This window comes from Lepisosteus platostomus, chromosome 5 (genome assembly GCF_059453375.1).
Source record: "Lepisosteus platostomus isolate fLepPlt1 chromosome 5, fLepPlt1.hap1, whole genome shotgun sequence".
In the NCBI taxonomy this organism is placed as follows: Eukaryota; Metazoa; Chordata; class Actinopteri; order Semionotiformes; family Lepisosteidae; genus Lepisosteus; species Lepisosteus platostomus.
In genome coordinates this window covers 5,327,412-5,345,664 of record NC_142615.1, presented here as the reverse complement: position 1 = coordinate 5,345,664, position 18,253 = coordinate 5,327,412, and the positions used below count along the sequence as shown (strand labels likewise).

At 49.3% G+C, this 18,253-nt stretch overlaps 3 protein-coding genes across 8 annotated transcripts in view; all 3 read right to left on the bottom strand.

Moving 5' to 3' along the window:
• Nucleotides 1-18,253, bottom strand: part of LOC148662626 (uncharacterized) — a 783,119-nt gene that overhangs the window by 441,258 nt on the left and 323,608 nt on the right. The gene's annotated exons all lie outside the window — the stretch shown is intronic.
• The window catches only part of LOC148662637 (uncharacterized), a 186,980-nt gene that overhangs the window by 135,430 nt on the left and 33,297 nt on the right, over nucleotides 1-18,253 (bottom strand). The window lies entirely within an intron of this gene.
• LOC148662640 (uncharacterized) lies at nucleotides 1,027-14,553 on the bottom strand. 5 transcript variants are annotated; one of them, XM_088632197.1, is made up of 13 exons: nucleotides 13,776-14,553; nucleotides 12,145-12,212; nucleotides 11,730-11,807; nucleotides 11,417-11,485; nucleotides 10,718-10,810; nucleotides 10,345-10,425; nucleotides 9,037-9,117; nucleotides 8,539-8,871; nucleotides 7,037-7,210; nucleotides 5,601-5,828; nucleotides 3,246-3,542; nucleotides 1,603-3,042; nucleotides 1,027-1,226 (listed from the first exon to the last, which is right to left on the bottom strand). In XM_088632197.1, exons 2-12 carry the CDS (start codon nucleotides 12,184-12,186, stop codon nucleotides 1,603-1,605), a joined length of 2,916 nt encoding a protein of 971 aa, XP_088488323.1. In that variant the 5' UTR covers nucleotides 12,187-12,212; nucleotides 13,776-14,553; the 3' UTR covers nucleotides 1,027-1,226. The 5 variants fall into 5 exon arrangements, with proteins under 5 accessions (XP_088488323.1, XP_088488325.1, XP_088488324.1 ...); XM_088632199.1 differs by having other exon boundaries at nucleotides 1,603-3,039; nucleotides 13,776-14,552; XM_088632198.1 differs by lacking the exon at nucleotides 13,776-14,553 and adding an exon at nucleotides 13,357-13,389.

Genomic DNA, 18,253 nt, shown 5'->3' with positions numbered 1-18,253 from the left:
CTGCTCTGCTCGGTTTCGTGATAAAATATTAAAGCAATGTCTGAATAAGTCACTGAACTGACTTAGTTTCAGACCCAACTGAAAGGCGGACAATAATTGAACAGATTTGATCCTTCTCTTGCCCCTCCACCACCCACCCAAATTCATCTGATCGAACGAATACATTTTCAGTTCCTTTCATTTTCTTTATAAGTTGCGTTCAGTGTTGTTTTGTTGTTGTTGTCATTTTCTTCCTCTTGTATTTTTCTTGCTGTTTTACTGTCTCTTCCCACCCCCAGGCAGAGATGGAAAACATGCCGAAACCCTGTTTTCACCCTGTGTTTGGGCAGCGTCAGTCTGGGCAGGGAAAGTAAATTACCCAGCCCCAGTGGCGCAATTGGTCAGCGCGTGTTACTTATAATAATAATAATTACTGACACTTATATAGCGCTTTTCTGGACACTCCACTCAAAGCGCTTTACAGGGAATGGGGAATCCCCTCCACCACCACCAATGTGCAGCATCCACCTGGATGATTCGACGTCAGCCATAGTGCGCAAGAACGCTCCCCACACAGCAGCTCTCAGTGGGGAGGAGAGCAGAGTGATGAAGCCAGTTCAGAGAGGGGGGTTATTAGGAGGCCATGATTGGTAAGGGCTGATAGGAAATTTGGCCAGGACACAAGGGTTACACCCCTACTCTTTTCGAGAAACGCCCCGGGGTTTTTAATGACCACAGAGAGTCAGGACCTCGGTTTGACATCTCATCCGAAGGACGGCGCCTGTTTACAGTATACTGTCCCCGTCACTATACTGGGGCATCAGGACCCACGTGGACCGCAGGGTGAGAGCGCCCCCTGCTGGCCCCCACTAACACCTCTCCCAGCAGCAACCTTAGTTTTTCCCAGGAGGTCTCCCATCCAGGTACTGGCCAGGCTCACACCTGCTGAGCTTCAGTGAGGGGGCTGCCAGTTGTGAGTTGCAGGGTGAGATGGCAATACTAACCCTGACAGATATAATATCGAATAAATCCACAACACAAGTCATGTTGATCTCCTTTCCTCCTTTATTTCTTATCTACACTCTGGTTTATCGATTTTTCCTCTTTTCCTCGTGCGGAGACTCCTTTCCTCTGGATTCTCAACTTTATTTCTGTATTGTTTTTCCCAGCTCCTTTCTTCTCTTCATTCGAGTCTGGCGAGGTGTCGGGCTCCCCCGAAACAATAGCTTGAGCAGTTTCTCTGCAATCTGCAAACATGAAGAAGAAAAATCATACATTCTGCTCTTCCTACGAATTATAGCACTCCTGCTGCTGCTTACAACAGTAAAATCCCCCCTTCCGTTTATAGTACTGTAACGCAGATGTCACCGCCCTCCCCTGTGATGGCAGGACACACAGCCGCTGGGCTGGGGGGAGATCTCCCTTTAGCTCAACAGGCTGGGTCCCTGTTGAGTGACGCCGGAGGCCCCCGGGTTCGAGCCCCCCCCCCCCCCATGGTGGTGGGGGGCCAACCTGACGCGGCGGCAGGCGAGGGCGCCCGCCTGAACCCCGTAGCGGCGTTACATTGGTGTCAGCAGTGGGATGGGATAGCCCTTCGCCGAGGACGACGGAGTCTGGACTTACCTAGAGGCTGCTCCTCTCCTCCTTCGCTCTCGTCTTCTGAGCTTTCGCTTCTCTCTTCTTCTCTTTCCCCACCGCCTGCTTCAACTGTGCCTTCTCCTCCTTTCTCAAGAGATTCCTCCTCTTCTCCTCCTCTTCTTCCAAACGTCTCCTCCTCTTCATCTCCTCCTTCTCCATGATTTTCCTCCTCTGCTGCTCCTGCTTCAGCTGCTCCTTCTCCTCCTTTTCCAAGATTTTCCGCCTCTCCTCCTCTTTCTCCAGAACTCTCCTCCTCTGCGACTCCTCCTTTCCCACGATTTTCCTCCACTTTTCCAACTCTTTTTCAAAAGCTCTCTCCCTCTCCCTCTCCTCCTTCTGCGCGATTTTCCTCCTCTTCCCCTCCTCTTTTTCCAAAACTCTCCTCCTCTCCCTCTCCTCCTTTTCTGCGATTATCCTCCTCTCCTCCTCCTGCTTCCTCTGCTTCTTTTCCTCCTTTTCCGTAATTTTCCTCCTCTCCTCCTCCCGCTTCCTCCGCTCCTTCTCCTCCTTTTCCAGGATTCTCCTCCTCTCCTCCTCCTCCTGTTCCAAAGCTCTCCTCCTCTCCATCTTCTCCTTCAGCTGTTGCTTCTCCGAGACTCTCCTCCTTTCCTCCTCCTCCTCCAGCCGTTTCTTTTCCTCCTTTTTACAGACTCTCCTCCTCTCCTTCTCCTCCTCCGCCTCTTTCTTCTTCTGCTTCCTCAACAGCATCATCCTCTCCCTCTCCTCCTTCGCTTGTTTCCTCTCCTGCTCTTCCCAAACCCTCCTCCTCTCCTTCTCCTCCTCTGCCCGTTTCTGATTCTCCTCCTCAAGCCAGTTCCTCCTCTCCTCCTCCTGAGCTCGCCTCCACGCCTCCCTTGCCTTCTGCCTCCTCTCCTCCTCCTGCTGCAGGCGTTTCTCCATCCCCCGAGCAAAGGCCTTCCAGCTCCTCCGCTCCTTCTCCTCCTGTCTCCCCTCCTGCTTCTGCTGCTCCCTCCTGTTTTCCTCCGCCTCCCGGGCACGTCTCCTCTCCTCCTTGTCCACTGTCCTCCTCATCGCGTTTGCCGCCTTGGTACGTTTCCTCTGCTGCTTCTCCTCAGTCTTTCTCCTCTGCTCCTCCTCCTTCTCCTGTCTCCTCTTCTCCTCCTCCAGCGCCTTCCTCCTGGCCTCCTCCTCCTTCTCCCATTTCCTCTGCTGTTTCTCAAACACTTTCCTCCTCACCTCCTGCACCTTCCTCCTCTCCTCCTCCAGCTTCCTCCTCTCCTTCTCCTCCTGCGCCTCCCGTCTCTGTTCCATCAACCTCCCTTCCCACTTCTGTCTCCTCTCCTCATCCTGCTCCTGGGTGTTCAAGGACCCATGCCTTCTCTTCAGCTCTGTAGAGTCACTCTCATCCTCATCGACCCCAGAACAGCACAGCATCCTGGTGAAGGAACGGGAGGAGCTGACCTGCTGAGAGAGAGAGGAGTTACTACAGACACACTGACTGGACACTCCAGTACATTAACACTGCACTGAAAGAGAGAGAGGGGTTCATACAGACACACTGACTGTCTGGACACTCCAGTACATTAACACTGCACTGAAAGAGAGAGAGAGAGAGGGGTTCATACAGATACACTGACTGGACACTCCAGTAAAGGTTCACTCCTCACCTCTCCTGGAGTCTCAGGAGCTACAGCTCCAGGAGGCTTGTCTCCAGGGCGTGGGTCCTCCTGCCTCTCCTGCCTCCCCTGCCCCTTCTTCCTCTTCCTCTTAGTCTTCTTCACCCCAGCCTTCTCCTGGGAGGTGATGGGAGGGAGGCGAGGGAGGGGTCTGGGGACAGGCAGCTGGCTGGACAGTGGGGCAGTGACCTGGGGCGGGTCAGCGTCAGGATGGGAAGAGGCGGACACGTTGTCCTCTTCGTCTTTGTCAGGGTCCACTTGGAAAGCACGCCCCCCGGAACCTGGGCACTGAAGACAGACACAGGACTGCTGGGGACAGTTCTTGACTTCTTATTATTAATATACCCTCAGTATACAGCATTGCGGCTGTAATAAGGTCCTGTACAGGTGAGTCTGTACAGTGTGTCCAATAAGAGTCTGTACAGGTGAGTCTATACAGTGTGTCCAATAAGAGTCTGTACAGGTGAGTTTGTACAGTGTGTCCAATAAGAGTCTGTACAGGTGAGTCTGTACAGTGTGTCCAATAAGAGTCTGTACAGGTGAGTTTGTACAGTGTATCCAATAAGAGTCTGTACAGGTGAGTCTATACAGTGTGTCCAATAAGAGTCTGTCCAAATGAGACTATACAGTGTGTCCAATAAGAGTCTGTACAGGTGAGTCTATACAGTGTGTCCAATAAGAGTCTGTCCAAATGAGACTATACAGTGTGTCCTAATAAGAGTCTGTCCAGGTGAGACTATACAGTGTGTCCAGTAAGCGTCTGTCCAGATGAGACTATACAGTGTGTCCTAATAAGAGTCTGTCCAGGTGAGACTATACAGTGTGTCCAGTAAGCGTCTGTCCAGATGAGACTATACAGTGTGTCCAATAAGAGTCTGTACAGGTGAGTCTGTACAGTGTGTCCAATAAGAGTCTGTACAGGTGAGTCTATACAGTGTGTCCAATAAGAGTCTGTACAGGTGAGTTTGTACAGTGTATCCAATAAGAGTCTGTACAGGTGAGTCTATACAGTGTGTCCAATAAGAGTCTGTACAGGTGAGTCTATACAGTGTGTCCAATAAGAGTCTGTACAGGTGAGTTTGTACAGTGTGTCCAATAAGAGTCTGTACAGGTGAGTCTCTACAGTGTGTCCAATAAGAGTCTGTACAGGTGAGTCTGTACAGTGTGTCCAATAAGAGTCTGTACAGGTGAGTTTGTACAGTGTATCCAATAAGAGTCTGTACAGGTGAGTCTATACAGTGTGTCCAATAAGAGTCTGTACAGGTGAGTCTATACAGTGTGTCCAATAAGAGTCTGTACAGGTGAGTCTGTACAGTGTGTCCAATAAGAGTCTGTACAGGTGAGTCTGTACAGTGTGTCCAATAAGAGTCTGTACAGGTGAGTCTATATAGTGTGTCCAATAAGAGTCTGTACAGGTGAGTCTATACAGTCTGTACAGGTCTATTTATATAGTGAGTCCTAATAAGAGTCCAGATGAGACTATACAGTGTGTCCAATAAGAGTCTGTCCAAATGAGACTATACAGTGTGTCCAATAAGAGTCTGTACAGGTGAGTCTATACAGTGTGTTCAATAAGAGTCTGTCCAGATGAGTCTATACAATGTGTCCAATAAGAGTCTGTCCAGGTGAGACTATACAGTGTGTCCAGTAAGAGTCTGTCCAAATGAGACAATAGAGTGTGTCCAATAAGAGTCTGTACAGGTGAGTCTGTACAGTGTGTCCAGTAAGAGTCTGTACAGGTGAGTCTGTACAGTGTGTCCAGTAAGCGTCTGTCCAGATGAGACTATACAGTGTGTCCAATAAGAGTGTACAGGTGAGTCTGTACAGTGTGTCCAGTAAGCGTCTGTCCAGATGAGACTATACAGTGTGTCCAATAAGAGTCTGTCCAAATGAGACTATACAGTGTGTCCAATAAGAGTCTGTACAGGTGAGTCTATACAGTGTGTCCAATAAGAGTCTGTCCAGATGAGTCTATACAATGTGTCCAATAAGAGTCTGTCCAGGTGAGACTATACAGTGTGTCCAGTAAGAGTCTGTCCAAATGAGACTATACAGTGTGTCCAATAAGAGTCTGTACAGGTGAGTCTGTACAGTGTGTCCAGTAAGAGTCTGTCCAGATGAGACTATACAGTGTGTCCAATAAGAGTCTGTCGAGATGAGTCTACACAGTGTGTCCAATAAGAGTCTGTACAGGTGAGTCTGTACAGTGTGTCCAGTAAGCGTCTGTCCAGATGAGCCTATACAGTGTGTCCAATAAGAGTCTGTACAGGTGAGTTTGTACAGTGTGTCCAATAAGAGTCTGTACAGGTGACCCACACAAGGACAGAGGTTCTGTTTTCTTCTCACCTGTCTCTGAGTCTCAGGAACTCCCAAGTTCCTCAAAGGAGGGGGCTCCTCCGGGGGTTGATGGCAGTAGCATGGCACAGTCAGGGGGTTCCCTGAGCTCAGCAGGGTCACAGACGATTGAGGAGGGAGGGCCCAGGGGCGCGGAGGTCCAGGAGAGGGAGGGGTGGACAGCTCGGTTTCTTTAACAGGCTCGCCCAGCTGGATCGTGCGTCTCCTGAGCTGTGGAGACTGAAGACACACAGAAGAGTGTGTCCAGATGAGACTATACAGTGTGTCCAATAAGAGGCTGTACAGGTGAGTCTGTACAGTGTGTCCAATAAGAGTCTGTACAGGTGAGTCTATACAGTGTGTCCAATAAGAGTCTGTACAGGGGAGTCTGTACAGATGAGTCTATACAGTGTGTCCAATAAGAATCTGTACAGGTGAGTCTATACAGTGTGTCCAATAAGAGTCTGTCCAGATGAGACTATACAGTGTGTCCAATAAGACTCTGTACAGGTGAGTCTATACAGTGTGTCCAATAAGAGTCTGTACAGGTCTGTTTATATAGTGTGTCCAATAAGAGTCTGTACAGGTGAGTCTATACAGTGTGTCCAATAAGAGTCTGTCCAGATGAGTCTATACAGTGTGTCCAATAAGAGTCTGTCCAGGTGAGTCTATACAGTGTGTCCAATAAGACTCTGTCCAGGTGAGACTATACAGTGTGCCCAATAAGACTCTGTACAGATGAGACTATACAGTGTGTCCAATAAGAGTCTGTACAGGTGAGTCTATACAGCGTGTCCAATAAGAGTCTGTACAGGTGAGTCTATACAGTGTGTCCAATAAGAGCCTGTACAGGTCTGTTTATATAGTGAGCCCTAATAAGAGTCTCTCCAGATGAGACTATACAGCGTGTCCAATAAGACTCTGTACAGGTGAGTCTATACAGTGTGTCCAATAAGAGTCTGTACAGCTGAGTCTATACAGTGTGTCCAATAAGAGTCTGTACAGGTGAGTCTATACAGTGTGTCCAATAAGAGTCTGTACAGATGAGACTATACAGTGTGTCCAATAAGAGCCTGTACAGGTCTGTTTATATAGTGAGCCCTAATAAGAGTCTCTCCAGATGAGACTATACAGCGTGTCCAATAAGACTCTGTACAGGTGAGTCTATACAGTGTGTCCAATAAGAGTCTGTACAGCTGAGTCTATACAGTGTGTCCAATAAGAGTCTGTACAGCTGAGTCTATACAGTGTGTCCAATAAGAGTCTGTACAGGTGAGTCTATACAGTGTGTCCAATAAGAGTCTGTACAGATGAGACTATACCGTGTGTCCAATAAGAGCCTGTACAGGTCTGTTTATATAGTGAGCCCTAACAGGTCACTATATAAACAGGTCAGACTGTCCTAAGACTGCTACAGAGAGGAAAAACTGAACCTGCGATTCACAGACCTCGGCCACAGCGTCTCCCAGGTACTTCTGCAGGATGAGGTCGAGCTCGGCCGCAGCCTGGCGGAAGCACTCGTCCACCTCGGAGAAGTCACACTGGGCCTTCATGTTCTCGAAGTAGGACTTCAGTGTCTCCTTCGCCTCCTCGTAGTCGTCCTGCTTCATGATTCCTGCGCCCTGCAGCAGAACGAGGGGGGAAGGGAGGATCAGGCAAAGCTGTCCTGACCCCAGGTCCGGGGGGTGCTGTCAAACCACACCCCCCCCCCCCCGTTATCAGAGCTTCGCCGTTTCAATTTTGGGATTGGGTTCAAGTTTCTGATCATCTCCACCCTGAAACCCCACTAACTCAGTACCCACTCCTGTACCAGAGAGGGAGAACAAGCACAGTGAACCATCAGCATATCTCAAAAATGCTCCACAGTGCCAGGCAGGGGGACAAGGGGTGGAACTGTGGTGTCTCTCTGACATAATTACCAGTAGAGAGCCAAGAGTCACCCCACTCTTGAGAGAGCCAATAGAGAGAGGCGGAGGGTCACCCCACTGTTGAGAGAGCCAATAGAGAGAGGGGGAGGGTCACCCCACTGTTGAGAGAGCCAATAGAGAGAGGGGGAGGGTCACCCGACTGTTAATAGAGCCAATAGAGAGAGGGGGAGGGTCACCCCACTGTTGAGAGAGCCAATAGAGAGAGGAGGAGGGTCAGCCCACTGTTGAGAGAGCCAATAGAGAGAGGGGGAGGGTCACCCCACTGTTGAGAGAGCCAACAGAGAGAGGGGGAGGGGTCACCCCACTGTTGAGAGAGCCAATAGAGAGAGGAGGAGGGTCAGCCCACTGTTGAGAGAGCCAATAGAGAGAGGGGGAGGGTCACCCCACTGTTGAGAGAGCCAACAGAGAGAGGGGGAGGGGTCACCCCACTCTTGAGAGAGCCAATAGAGAGAGGCGGAGGGTCACCCCACTGTTGAGAGAGCCAATAGAGAGAGGGGGAGGGTCACCCGACTGTTAATAGAGCCAATAGAGAGAGGGGGAGGGTCACCCCACTGTTGAGAGAGCCAATAGAGAGAGGGGGAGGGTCACCCCACTGTTGAGAGAGCCAATAGAGAGAGGGGAGGGTCACCCCACTGTTGAGAGAGCCAATAGAGAGAGGGGGAGGGTCACCCCACTGTTGAGAGAGCCAATAGAGAGAGGGGGAGGGTCAGCCCACTGTTGAGAGAGCCAATAGAGAGAGGGGGAGGGTCACCCCACTGTTGAGAGAGCCAATAGAGAGAGGGGGAGGGTCACCCCAATAGAGGGGGGTGTCACCGTGCTGTTGCCATCGATGACCAAGAGTCTCACCACCCACTGTATGATGCCCCCTAGTGGTGACCTGCAAGCGGTGCGTCTTTCACCCACCCACTTGAAATCACAATAACCGAGAGGGGGTGATCTTGGAAAGCTGAGGGGGACAGGAGTGTCAGCCCAGCCCCTGTGTACCGCAGCGCGAGCAAGGTGGGGGGGTTCCAGGGACTCACCGATCCCTCCGATCCAAACTCGGCCAGGACCTCGTCGTACAACTCCAGGCAGTCCAGCTGGACAGAGGACATGGCGTTCTGAGCCCAGGTGCGCACCTGGCCCTCCTCCGCCTGGAGCAACCCCTCCATCTCGACCCGCACTCCTTCCCTGAGCCGCCACAGGGCCGCCTGGGCAGTGCTGGGGCCAGGGGGTGTGCGAGGGGGCACGTGAGGGCGTACGGGGGTGTCCAAGGAGGAGGTCCGCGCCCTGTCCCTCTGGAGATCCCTCTCCGGGCCTTTCGGGCTGTCCACCGGCTGGGTCTCGGTCTCCTGCCGGGCGGTTGGTTGGCTGGCCTGAGGGGACAGGGGCGCAGAGAGAGGGCAATGAGGAGGACAGACAGAGGACCTTCTCGAGGAGGACAAGCTCTGGTCTCCCGGCAATCCCAGTCCCCCCCATCATTACAGCTGAGAGAAAACGTTCCGACAGATGTCGCAGACACGTCAGGCTCACGGACTCACAGCTCTCGGCTGCCTGGGGCGAGAGGCGGGGGGAGTCTGGTCCCTCTTCCTCCGACAGTCCGCAATCGTCTCCTGATGGATCTGCAGGAGGAGAGATACTGTCCCATCAGATGACAGCAGCGGACCTGACCCAACCCCACCTCCCCTTTCACACACACACCCACACACAGAGGCATGACTGTGTCCCCTTCATCATCACCTCCACCATCACAACCCCCACTGTCTTCATCACCATCATCACAACCTGCACCATCACAAGATCCACTATCTTCATCATCATCATCATCATCTGCACCATCACAACCCCCACTGTCTTCATCACCATCATCATCATCTGCACCATCACAACCCACACTGTCTTCATCACCATCATCATCACCTGCAGCATCACAAGCTCCACTATCTTCATCATAATCACCTCCACCATCACAACCCCCACTGTCTTCATCACCATCATCACCACCTGCACCATCACAAGCTCCACTATCTTCATCATAATCACCTCCACCATCACAACCCCCACTATCTTCATCACCATCATCACCACCTGCACCATCACAAGATCCACTATCTTCATCATCATCATCTGCACCATCACAACCCCCACTATCTTCATCACCATCATCATCACCTCCACCATCACAACCCCCACTATCTTCATCACCATCAACATCACCTGCACCATCACAAGCTCCACTATCTTCATCATGATCACCTCCACCATCCCAATCTCTACTATCTGTATCACCATCATCACCTGCACCATCCCAATCTCTACTATCTTCATCATCATCACCTCCACCATCACAACCCCACTATCTTCATCACCATCATCATCATCTGCATCATCACAAGCTCCACTATCTTCATCATCATCACCTCCACCATCACAACCCCCACTATCTTCATCACCATCATCACCACCTCCACCATCTTCATTATCATCACCTGCACCATCACAACCCCCACTACCTTCATCACCGTCATCATCACCTGCACCATCACATCCCCCACTATCTTCATCATCATCACCTGCAGCATCCCAATCCCCACTATCTTCATCACCATCACTTCCACCGTCCCAATCTCTACTATCTTCATCGCCATCATCACCACCTGCAGCATCACAAGCTCCACTATCTTCATCACCATTCTAAAAACCGATCAACTCCACTCACTTCATCGTGACCACCATTATGTCCACCATCATCAGCAGCAGCTCCTTCATCAAGACCATCACCCCTCAAGACCACCACTATCATCCGCATCCCCATCATCATCCTGAGCAGAACCCGCTGGTTGTCTTACTCTGGAAGAGTCTTTGCTCACAGCCTCAGCGTTGGTCGCCCCTCTCCGGCCTTTCAGGGCCACGCCCGTCTCTACTTTAGTCTCACCAGCAGAAGCCGACCAAGTTTATATGTCTCAGGACAGGCTTATTTTTAGTCAAACGGTATCAAACATTTGGGAAAGAGCATTTAAAACTGAGCAGGGCAGCAGGAGGCACGTCTTTACATAGAGGGTTGCGGGGGTGTGGAACGAGCAGTCGAGTCATGTTGTTGAAGCCGATATCCTGGCTTATCTCATGAGGCCCCATGGTCAGGACAGGAGGCACTGCTGTACACAGAGGGTGGTGGGGGTGTGGAACAAGCCACCCCACCACGTTATTGAAGCCAAGACTCACGTTTCTCTGGGATCTGCCCCAGGCCTCGGTGCAACTCCCCACTCTCAGCCTGGCCAGCTCATTCTCATCTTGAGCGAGTCTCTCCCGGCGGCGCTGGGGAGGAGGAAACAGAGTTGCCAGCCAGTCACCCAAACACATCTTTGTCATAATAATCATCATCATCATCATCATCATGGCCTAAGATGACCCTACATGACAGTCGTCCTCGATCTAGAAGCAGTGTCCAACCCTCAGCTATCCGGCTTCATGATCCCCCCAACATCCCAGCTGAGACCTGTTGATGGGCCAGTTCTCCCAGACCAGGAGTCTCAAGCCCCATTCCAGTCCCTAGAGAGCCAGGTGCATCTCCAGGTTTTCTTTCGAACTGGGGCTAGCCAATTAACCAATTAAGCTCATTATCTTCTTAAGTAAGATGTGGAAATAACGTGTTCAATGATATCTTTTATCTGCTGACGACTCCAAAAGCTTCAAGGCACAGATAAATATTGTAGCCCTGTGAAAAGGTCGTTTTTGTTGAATTAAAAAAAAAAAATAGATACACTTTGGAACAGAGATCTTGGGTGGACAGAAAACCAGGAGACGGACCAGATCCTCTAAGAATGAGAGTTTGAGAGCCCCCCTGTCTCACACACACACACCCTCTCACGCCTAATAATAATAATAATAATAATAATAATAATAATAATAATGCAGACTCACTGTTCTTGGGGACTTTCGTCTGGCTCCACAACCTGCATCGGCTGAGTCTCCTGCTACCTCCTTCCTGATCTGGGGGATGTCAGACACAGTTCTGTTACAGACAGGGGCTGGACCAGACTCACAAGCGCACACACACAGCCTCAGACAAACACACTTCCACATACTGACACACGCGCAGATCCCCACAGGGAGAGTCTTTCTCTTCCCCAAGAGAGGACGGCAGAGCCCCCGCTACTGCGGTGGGCTGTCACTTCAGGAGGAGGAGGAGGAAGAGGAGGAGGCACAATATGTAGAAGACCAGCAGTGGACTCACAGCTCTCTGGGCTTGGGACCTGACTCTCGAACCCGTCTCCAGTCTCTGGACATCTTCCCCGCTCGCCGCTGTTGACATCTGTGGACAGGGCAGTCCCATTGGACGAACGAGTTCGACCAGACTTCACTCTCACAGTCAATCAATCAATCAATCAATCAATTAATCAATCAATCAATTGTTTCTTATATTGTGCCTTTTAATCCAGAGCATCTAGAAAACTAGAGTCTAAGTATGTTATGCTGTAGATTCTGAAGTAACTGCTTGGATAATCCAACTACCATTGTTGTTACTGCTGCTACTGCTACTATTCCTACTACAACCATTACATCAGATTATTATCCTTATTCTGAGACTAATACTCCTGCTACTATACTGCTGTCATTACTACTAATAGTGATAAAAACAGGGCACTCACAGCTCTCTGGACTTTGGTCCGGACTCTAAAAAGTGGCTCCATTCGCAAGCGGCTCTGGACCTCAACACCTGTTGATGGGTCACTTCTGTCAGACACAGCAGTGGAACCCAAGCCCACCTACACACACACTCACACACACTGACAGATATACACCCACACACTCACACACATTAAAAGTAGCTCTATCATCACTAATTCTCAAATGAATACTAGTATTATTAGTACAACTACCAGATGTACTCTTAGTAAAATTAACATGAATACTAGCAATAAATTAAAACTATCAGTAGTGCTATCTTCATTAATACTCACATAGACACAGAGACACTTCACATACTCACAGACACACACCCACACACTCACACACATCCCACACTTACAAACACCCACACACTCACACATATCCACACACTCACAGACACCACACACGCTAATTGTGATAAAAACACAACACTCACAGATTTCTGTTAATTGGTCTGGACTCTAGAAAGTTCTAAAGTGCTCTAGAAATTCACAAGTGACTCTGGGCCTCAACACCTGTTGATGGGTCACTTCTGTCAGACACAGCAGTGGAGTCCAAGCCCAGCTACACACACATAACCTACACACTCACACACATGATCACACACACACTCAGACCCATTCACACGCAGCCAGTACACACACTCAGACAGATATACACCCACACGCTCACAGACACCACACACACGTATACACACAGACGCTCACACACATACTCGCACCCATTCACAGACACACACATAGACACTACTAGTACTTACAGACCCACACCCCCACACTGATAGATACCACACACTTGCAGACACACACCCACGCACTAACAGACAAATCACACCTACACACTGACATATCACACTAACAGACACACATTTACACAATGACAAAACACCATACACTCACAGACACACTCCACATACACTCATAACTACAAATACACTATAACTAAACCCTAACACAAATACCACTCATATTACAATAGTAACACTATCACTAAGACTTACACTATCATCATCATAAAACTGACATAAACTACTACTAAACTACTTAAACTATTAATAACAGTAATGCTATCACTAAAACTAACATGACTACTAGTGTAAATAATCTACCAGTAACTCTAAAATTATCACTAATATTAACATGAATACCAGCATTAAAACTATCAGTAGGGCTATCATCATTACTACTCACATGAACACGAGCATTAATATTAAAACTACCGATTGTACTCTCACTAATAATCACACGAAGACACTAGTACCAGTGGCTGTCCGTGACGTCACACCGCTCTTTGTGACGCAGGCGAGACACCTCCGTCGCCATGGTTACCATACTTATGATTTATAAACAGTGGGAAAATGCATTTAAACTGTTACTTACACCCATTTATCAACTTGGAATATAATTTTCTAGCTCTAGAATACAATTCCGAAATAATAATAATAATAATAATAATAATAATAATAATAATAATAAAAAATTGAATAATCATTCTTTAATTTCGGAATGAATATTATCCATACTAAACGTACTATGGTAACTGATCGATACAGGCAGTTTCCTAGATATTTCAAACAGGGTCAAGAACGGGGGAAGGAGTCAGTACTCACCAATCGGTGACGTGAATCGATTATTCTACGGTTCTCCGGTTGAATGAATTGATTCGTCGGTAGATAAGTGATCGATAACTCTGCTCCGGGCGCTCCGCGCACCTCCCCGCGGTCTCGCCGTCTGATCCCGGCGTTCTGGCTGCTGTCTGTGACGTCACAGCGCTCCATCTGACGGAGCGGAGTGCGTCACCGCCGGAGGAGACTCCTGACCCTAATTGGGATGGGGGGGGGGGGTTCTTACAGATATAACATCTCCAAAAATAAAAATAAAAACCTACCGGGCGTGTGAGGAGAGGCGGTTCATAACCGCTGGAGAAGGAGAGCGACGAGCCGAGGAATGAAATTAATTCAACAGAAAAAAAAAAACGAGTCGACTTCATACACTAAATAAAACGTTGTATAGCGTCCTCCCGCAGAGCAGGAGAGACTGTCCCGGTAAATCAGCGCTTTTACGCGTTAAGACACAGAATACAAACCCGGAGGATCAGCCCTGGTTTGATTTCCACCCGAGCCCCTCAGTTCCTCACCCGTTTCGGCGATTTAAGTAACTGTATACGCTGTTTAAAGAGGTTTGGGTGTCGCGCCAAAATCCCGAACGCAAATAAAAGCCGTTTTTTTCCCAGAACTCCTAGCTTGGTCACCTGCTTCTGCTTCTAGATCACACTTTTAGATATGATATATCAGTCTTTATATTGTTACATATTAGATATCATTCTAGATGTTATCCGCCTTGCGTCTGGGCAGAGGCAACATCGACAGTGACCTGTTTCTGGCCTGAACACGTCTACAGATCTACTGCGACATCGGTTCTCTTTCTTTTCCCCGTTTACAACCGTTTTGGGGGGCACTATACGCCAGGGACCCGTGCAATACATTTATATTTATATCTATATTTATATTCATATGGGCAAAACGATTTTTCTGCGTACTGTTCTGTTCTGGTTTGCACTTTGTGTGTCCTGGTCTGTGAGTAGTGCACCCCTCACTGTACTGATTGTACTGTATTATTATTATTATTATTATTATTATTATTGTATAATTCGTTACACTGTGGCTGTGTTGTCTGTGCTAAGCTGCTGTTGCACTGCAATTTCCCTCATGGGATCAATAAAGTATCTATATATTTTGTTATTTCTATCATATGATTATAAGGTGATTCCCGAGATGCATTGTGGACGCCAATCGGGAGAGAGAGAGAGACACTTAGCGTGTGTAACGCCCACGTGTTTTATGTCCTATAATTAATAATAATAATTGCCTACACTTATATAGCGCTTTTCTAGACACTCCACTCAAAGCGCTTTACAGGTCATGGGGAATCCCACTACCACCACCAATGTGCAGCATCCACCTGGATGATGCGACGGCAGCCATAGTGCGCCAGAACGCTCCCCACACAGCAGCTCTCAGTGGGGAGGAGAGCAGAGGGATGAAGCCAGTTCTGAGAGGGGGGTTATTAGGAGGTCATGATGGGTAAGGGCCAATGGGAAATTTGGCCAGGACACTGGGGTAACACTGGGGTAACACCCCTACTCTTTTCGAGAAATGCCCTGGGATTTTTAGTGACCACAGAGAGTCAGGACCTCGGTTTGACGTCTCATCCGAAGGACGGCGCCTGTTTACAGTCTAGTGTCCCCCGTCACTATACTGGGGCATCAGGACCCACACAGACCGCAGGGTGAGAGCGCCCCCTGCTGGCCCCACTAACACCTCTCCCGGCAGCAACCTTAGTTTTTCCCAGGAGTCTCCCCTCCAGGTACTGACCAGGCTCACACCTGCTGAGCTCCAGTGGGGGGGGGCTGCCAGTTGTGAGTTGCAGGTGATATGGCTGCTGGCCATATCAGGCCATATAAGGAAATAAAATCGCAGACCTCTACCTGGTGTGCCTGGGCGTCCCCTTTGACACAACGCAGAGCAAGCCGTCCGCGACACTTCATACGATACTTCTCTCTTGTGGTCGTAAAGCGTTTTGATTTCAACCGATCAAAACTTTAAAGGTTTCATCCATACGCGTTGACTTAACGAGCCCGAGTCCCGAAAACGTCTTAAGTTACAAAAAAAACAACCCGTCTGTTTAAACATATCATATCTTTTTAAAAGGGCAATGGCTTTGAGTGTCGCGCTAGAGTCTTGAACCGTTTTCTTCCAAGAAATCATACATTTGTCGCAGCCTCCACACCATACGTCTCTCACGTGGAAGAAAAGCATTTTGAGTTAAACCGAACAATATAGCAGAGGAACGCGTAATAGGTATTATAATAATAATAATAATAACATCACTTTATTAACCCTATACAATTTCTTGCATGAGGAACTTGTCTTGTCGCAGACCCCAGCTGGCTCTCCAGGAGACACACAGACAGGGAGAGAGAGAAGCTGGGGGGTCAGAGCGCAGGGTCAGCCATTGTACAGCGCCCCTGGAGCAGCTGGGGTTCAGGGCCTCGCTCACGGGGGCCCCAACGGAGAAAGATTCGTCTGCCGGCCGCGGGATTTGAACCGGCAAACCCTTCCAGCCCCAGGCGCAGATCCTGAGCCCCAGAGCCACCAGCTCCATCCGTATATTCCCTGCTGAAAAGAGGAGGGAGACACAACACAACGTGTTTTTCTCTTTTCAGCAGGGAATAAACCTATTACTTGTTCCGTTGCAGAGACGCATGCTGACGCAGCTCCCCCCCACCTGAATATATTCAAGATTTCATCGATACACTTTCGATTAACCTAATGCTCTCCGAAAGAAGCCGCAGCTCAGGTGTTAAGAGAGATTTGAAATCGGATCGGTGGATTTAAGAGTCCAGACTGACTGCAAACCGACAGCTGACGCAGGTCTTTTATAGACCCGTCTTGATTTTCTCCGTGTCCCCGTGACGTCATTGCCCTGCTAACGCCGCAGTGCAGCCGAGCCCGGCACGCGGTACCGTCCGGTTTCAGCCTCACAGACACGTCCGGACCCCCCCGCCACCCCCACCACTGAACGATCACCGATCAATAGCAATGCCAGCAGCCATATCCCCCTGCAGCTCCCAGCTGGCAGCCCCCCCCCCCCCCACTGGAGCTCAGCAGGTGTGAGCCTGGTCAGTACCTGGAGGGGAGACCTCCTGGGGAAAAACTCAGGTTGCTGCTGGGAGAGGTGTTAGTGGGGCCAGCAGGGGGCGCTCACCCTGTGGTCCACATGGGTCCTAATGCCCCAGTATAGCGATGGGGGACACCAGACTGTAAACAGATACCGTCCTTCGGATGAGACGTCAAACCGGGGTCCTGATTCTCTGTGGTCATTAACAATCCCGGGGCGTTTCTCGAAAAGAGTAGGGGTGTAACCCCGGCCAAATTTCCCGGTCCTGGCCAAATTTACCATCGGCCCTTACCAATCATGGCCTCCTAATAACCCCCCTCTCTGAACTGGCTTCATCCCTCTGCTCTCCTCCCCACTGAGAGCTGCTGTGTGGGGAGCGTTCTGGCGCACTATGGCTGCCGTCGCATCATCCAGGTGGGGGCTGCACATTGGTGGCGGTAGTGGGATTCCCCATGACCTGTAAAGCACTTTGAGTGGAGTGTCCAGAAAAGCGCTCTATAAGTGTAAGCAATTATTATTATTATTATTATTCGAACTCTGAGATAAAAGCTCTTGAGCTCCAGTTCATTTGTGAGAGGAGAAGAGACTGAAAAATTAGTGTGAAAGTGGATCTTGGCACCTGCGCCAGTGCTGTAGTGGTATCATACAGACGCCCATACAAATCCACCACAAGTTGGAAACACTGGAAGGCAACGTAAAATATTGCTCTGCCCCTTGCTAGATAAGGTATGCATGTTTTCTTTCGATGTCCAATGCAACGTAAAGAGATCAAAGTGGATTCAAAAGCGATTCATTTTCAAAACGAATACAGTTAATGCTCTTTTCAGGGTTATGCCTGGTTTTTAAAAGGTCTATCGCGATTGTGCAATTTGGAGACGATGTCCCAGCAGGCGCCTCATCATATCTACTTTCTTTTTTTTTTTAAAAAGAGAAGTCTATTTCGATCGTGAAATTGATGTACCAGCGGGTGCCTTCATATCCCCCACCTTCAGTCTCGCCTGTCGCTGCGAGAAAGTTAAAAACGCACAGGTGATCCGTCTTTCGTCAAAGGAATTGCCGGAGCAGCAGGACGCAGGGCACCATCCAGCAGCTGTAGACGGTGCTCGGGGAAGAGCTGATCCTGTTTTCAGCACAGGGAGCGAGAACGAGCTCAGTCCGGCTCCCAGCAGAATCCATTCTGGTTGGGTTACTGTCAGACTGGGTGTCTGAGGCTCTGTGGATCGCAACGTGGAAAAAACAATTGCTCACATTGTGCGACTTCAAGGACAGGAAGAGAAGATATCACTTAAAAAAAAACAGAACTGAAGATTTGGATCCGGGGCCTCATACTTATCGAATTATTAAAATAATAATTATTAACATATCAGATTGTGTTTCTGCAACATTTCGTGCACAGCATTTCATATTT

Coding starts and splice junctions, on each gene's coding strand:
- LOC148662640 (XM_088632197.1), bottom strand. CDS start 12,186: ATGGAGCCACTTTTTAGAGTCCGGACCAAAGTCCAGAGAGCT. Junction 11,808..12,144: donor GGACCAAAGTCCAGAGAGCT/GTGAGTGCCCTG, acceptor CCCTGTCCACAG/ATGTCAACAGCGGCGAGCGG. Junction 10,426..10,717: donor GGGGCAGATCCCAGAGAAAC/GTGAGTCTTGGC, acceptor TCTGCTGGTGAG/ACTAAAGTAGAGACGGGCGT.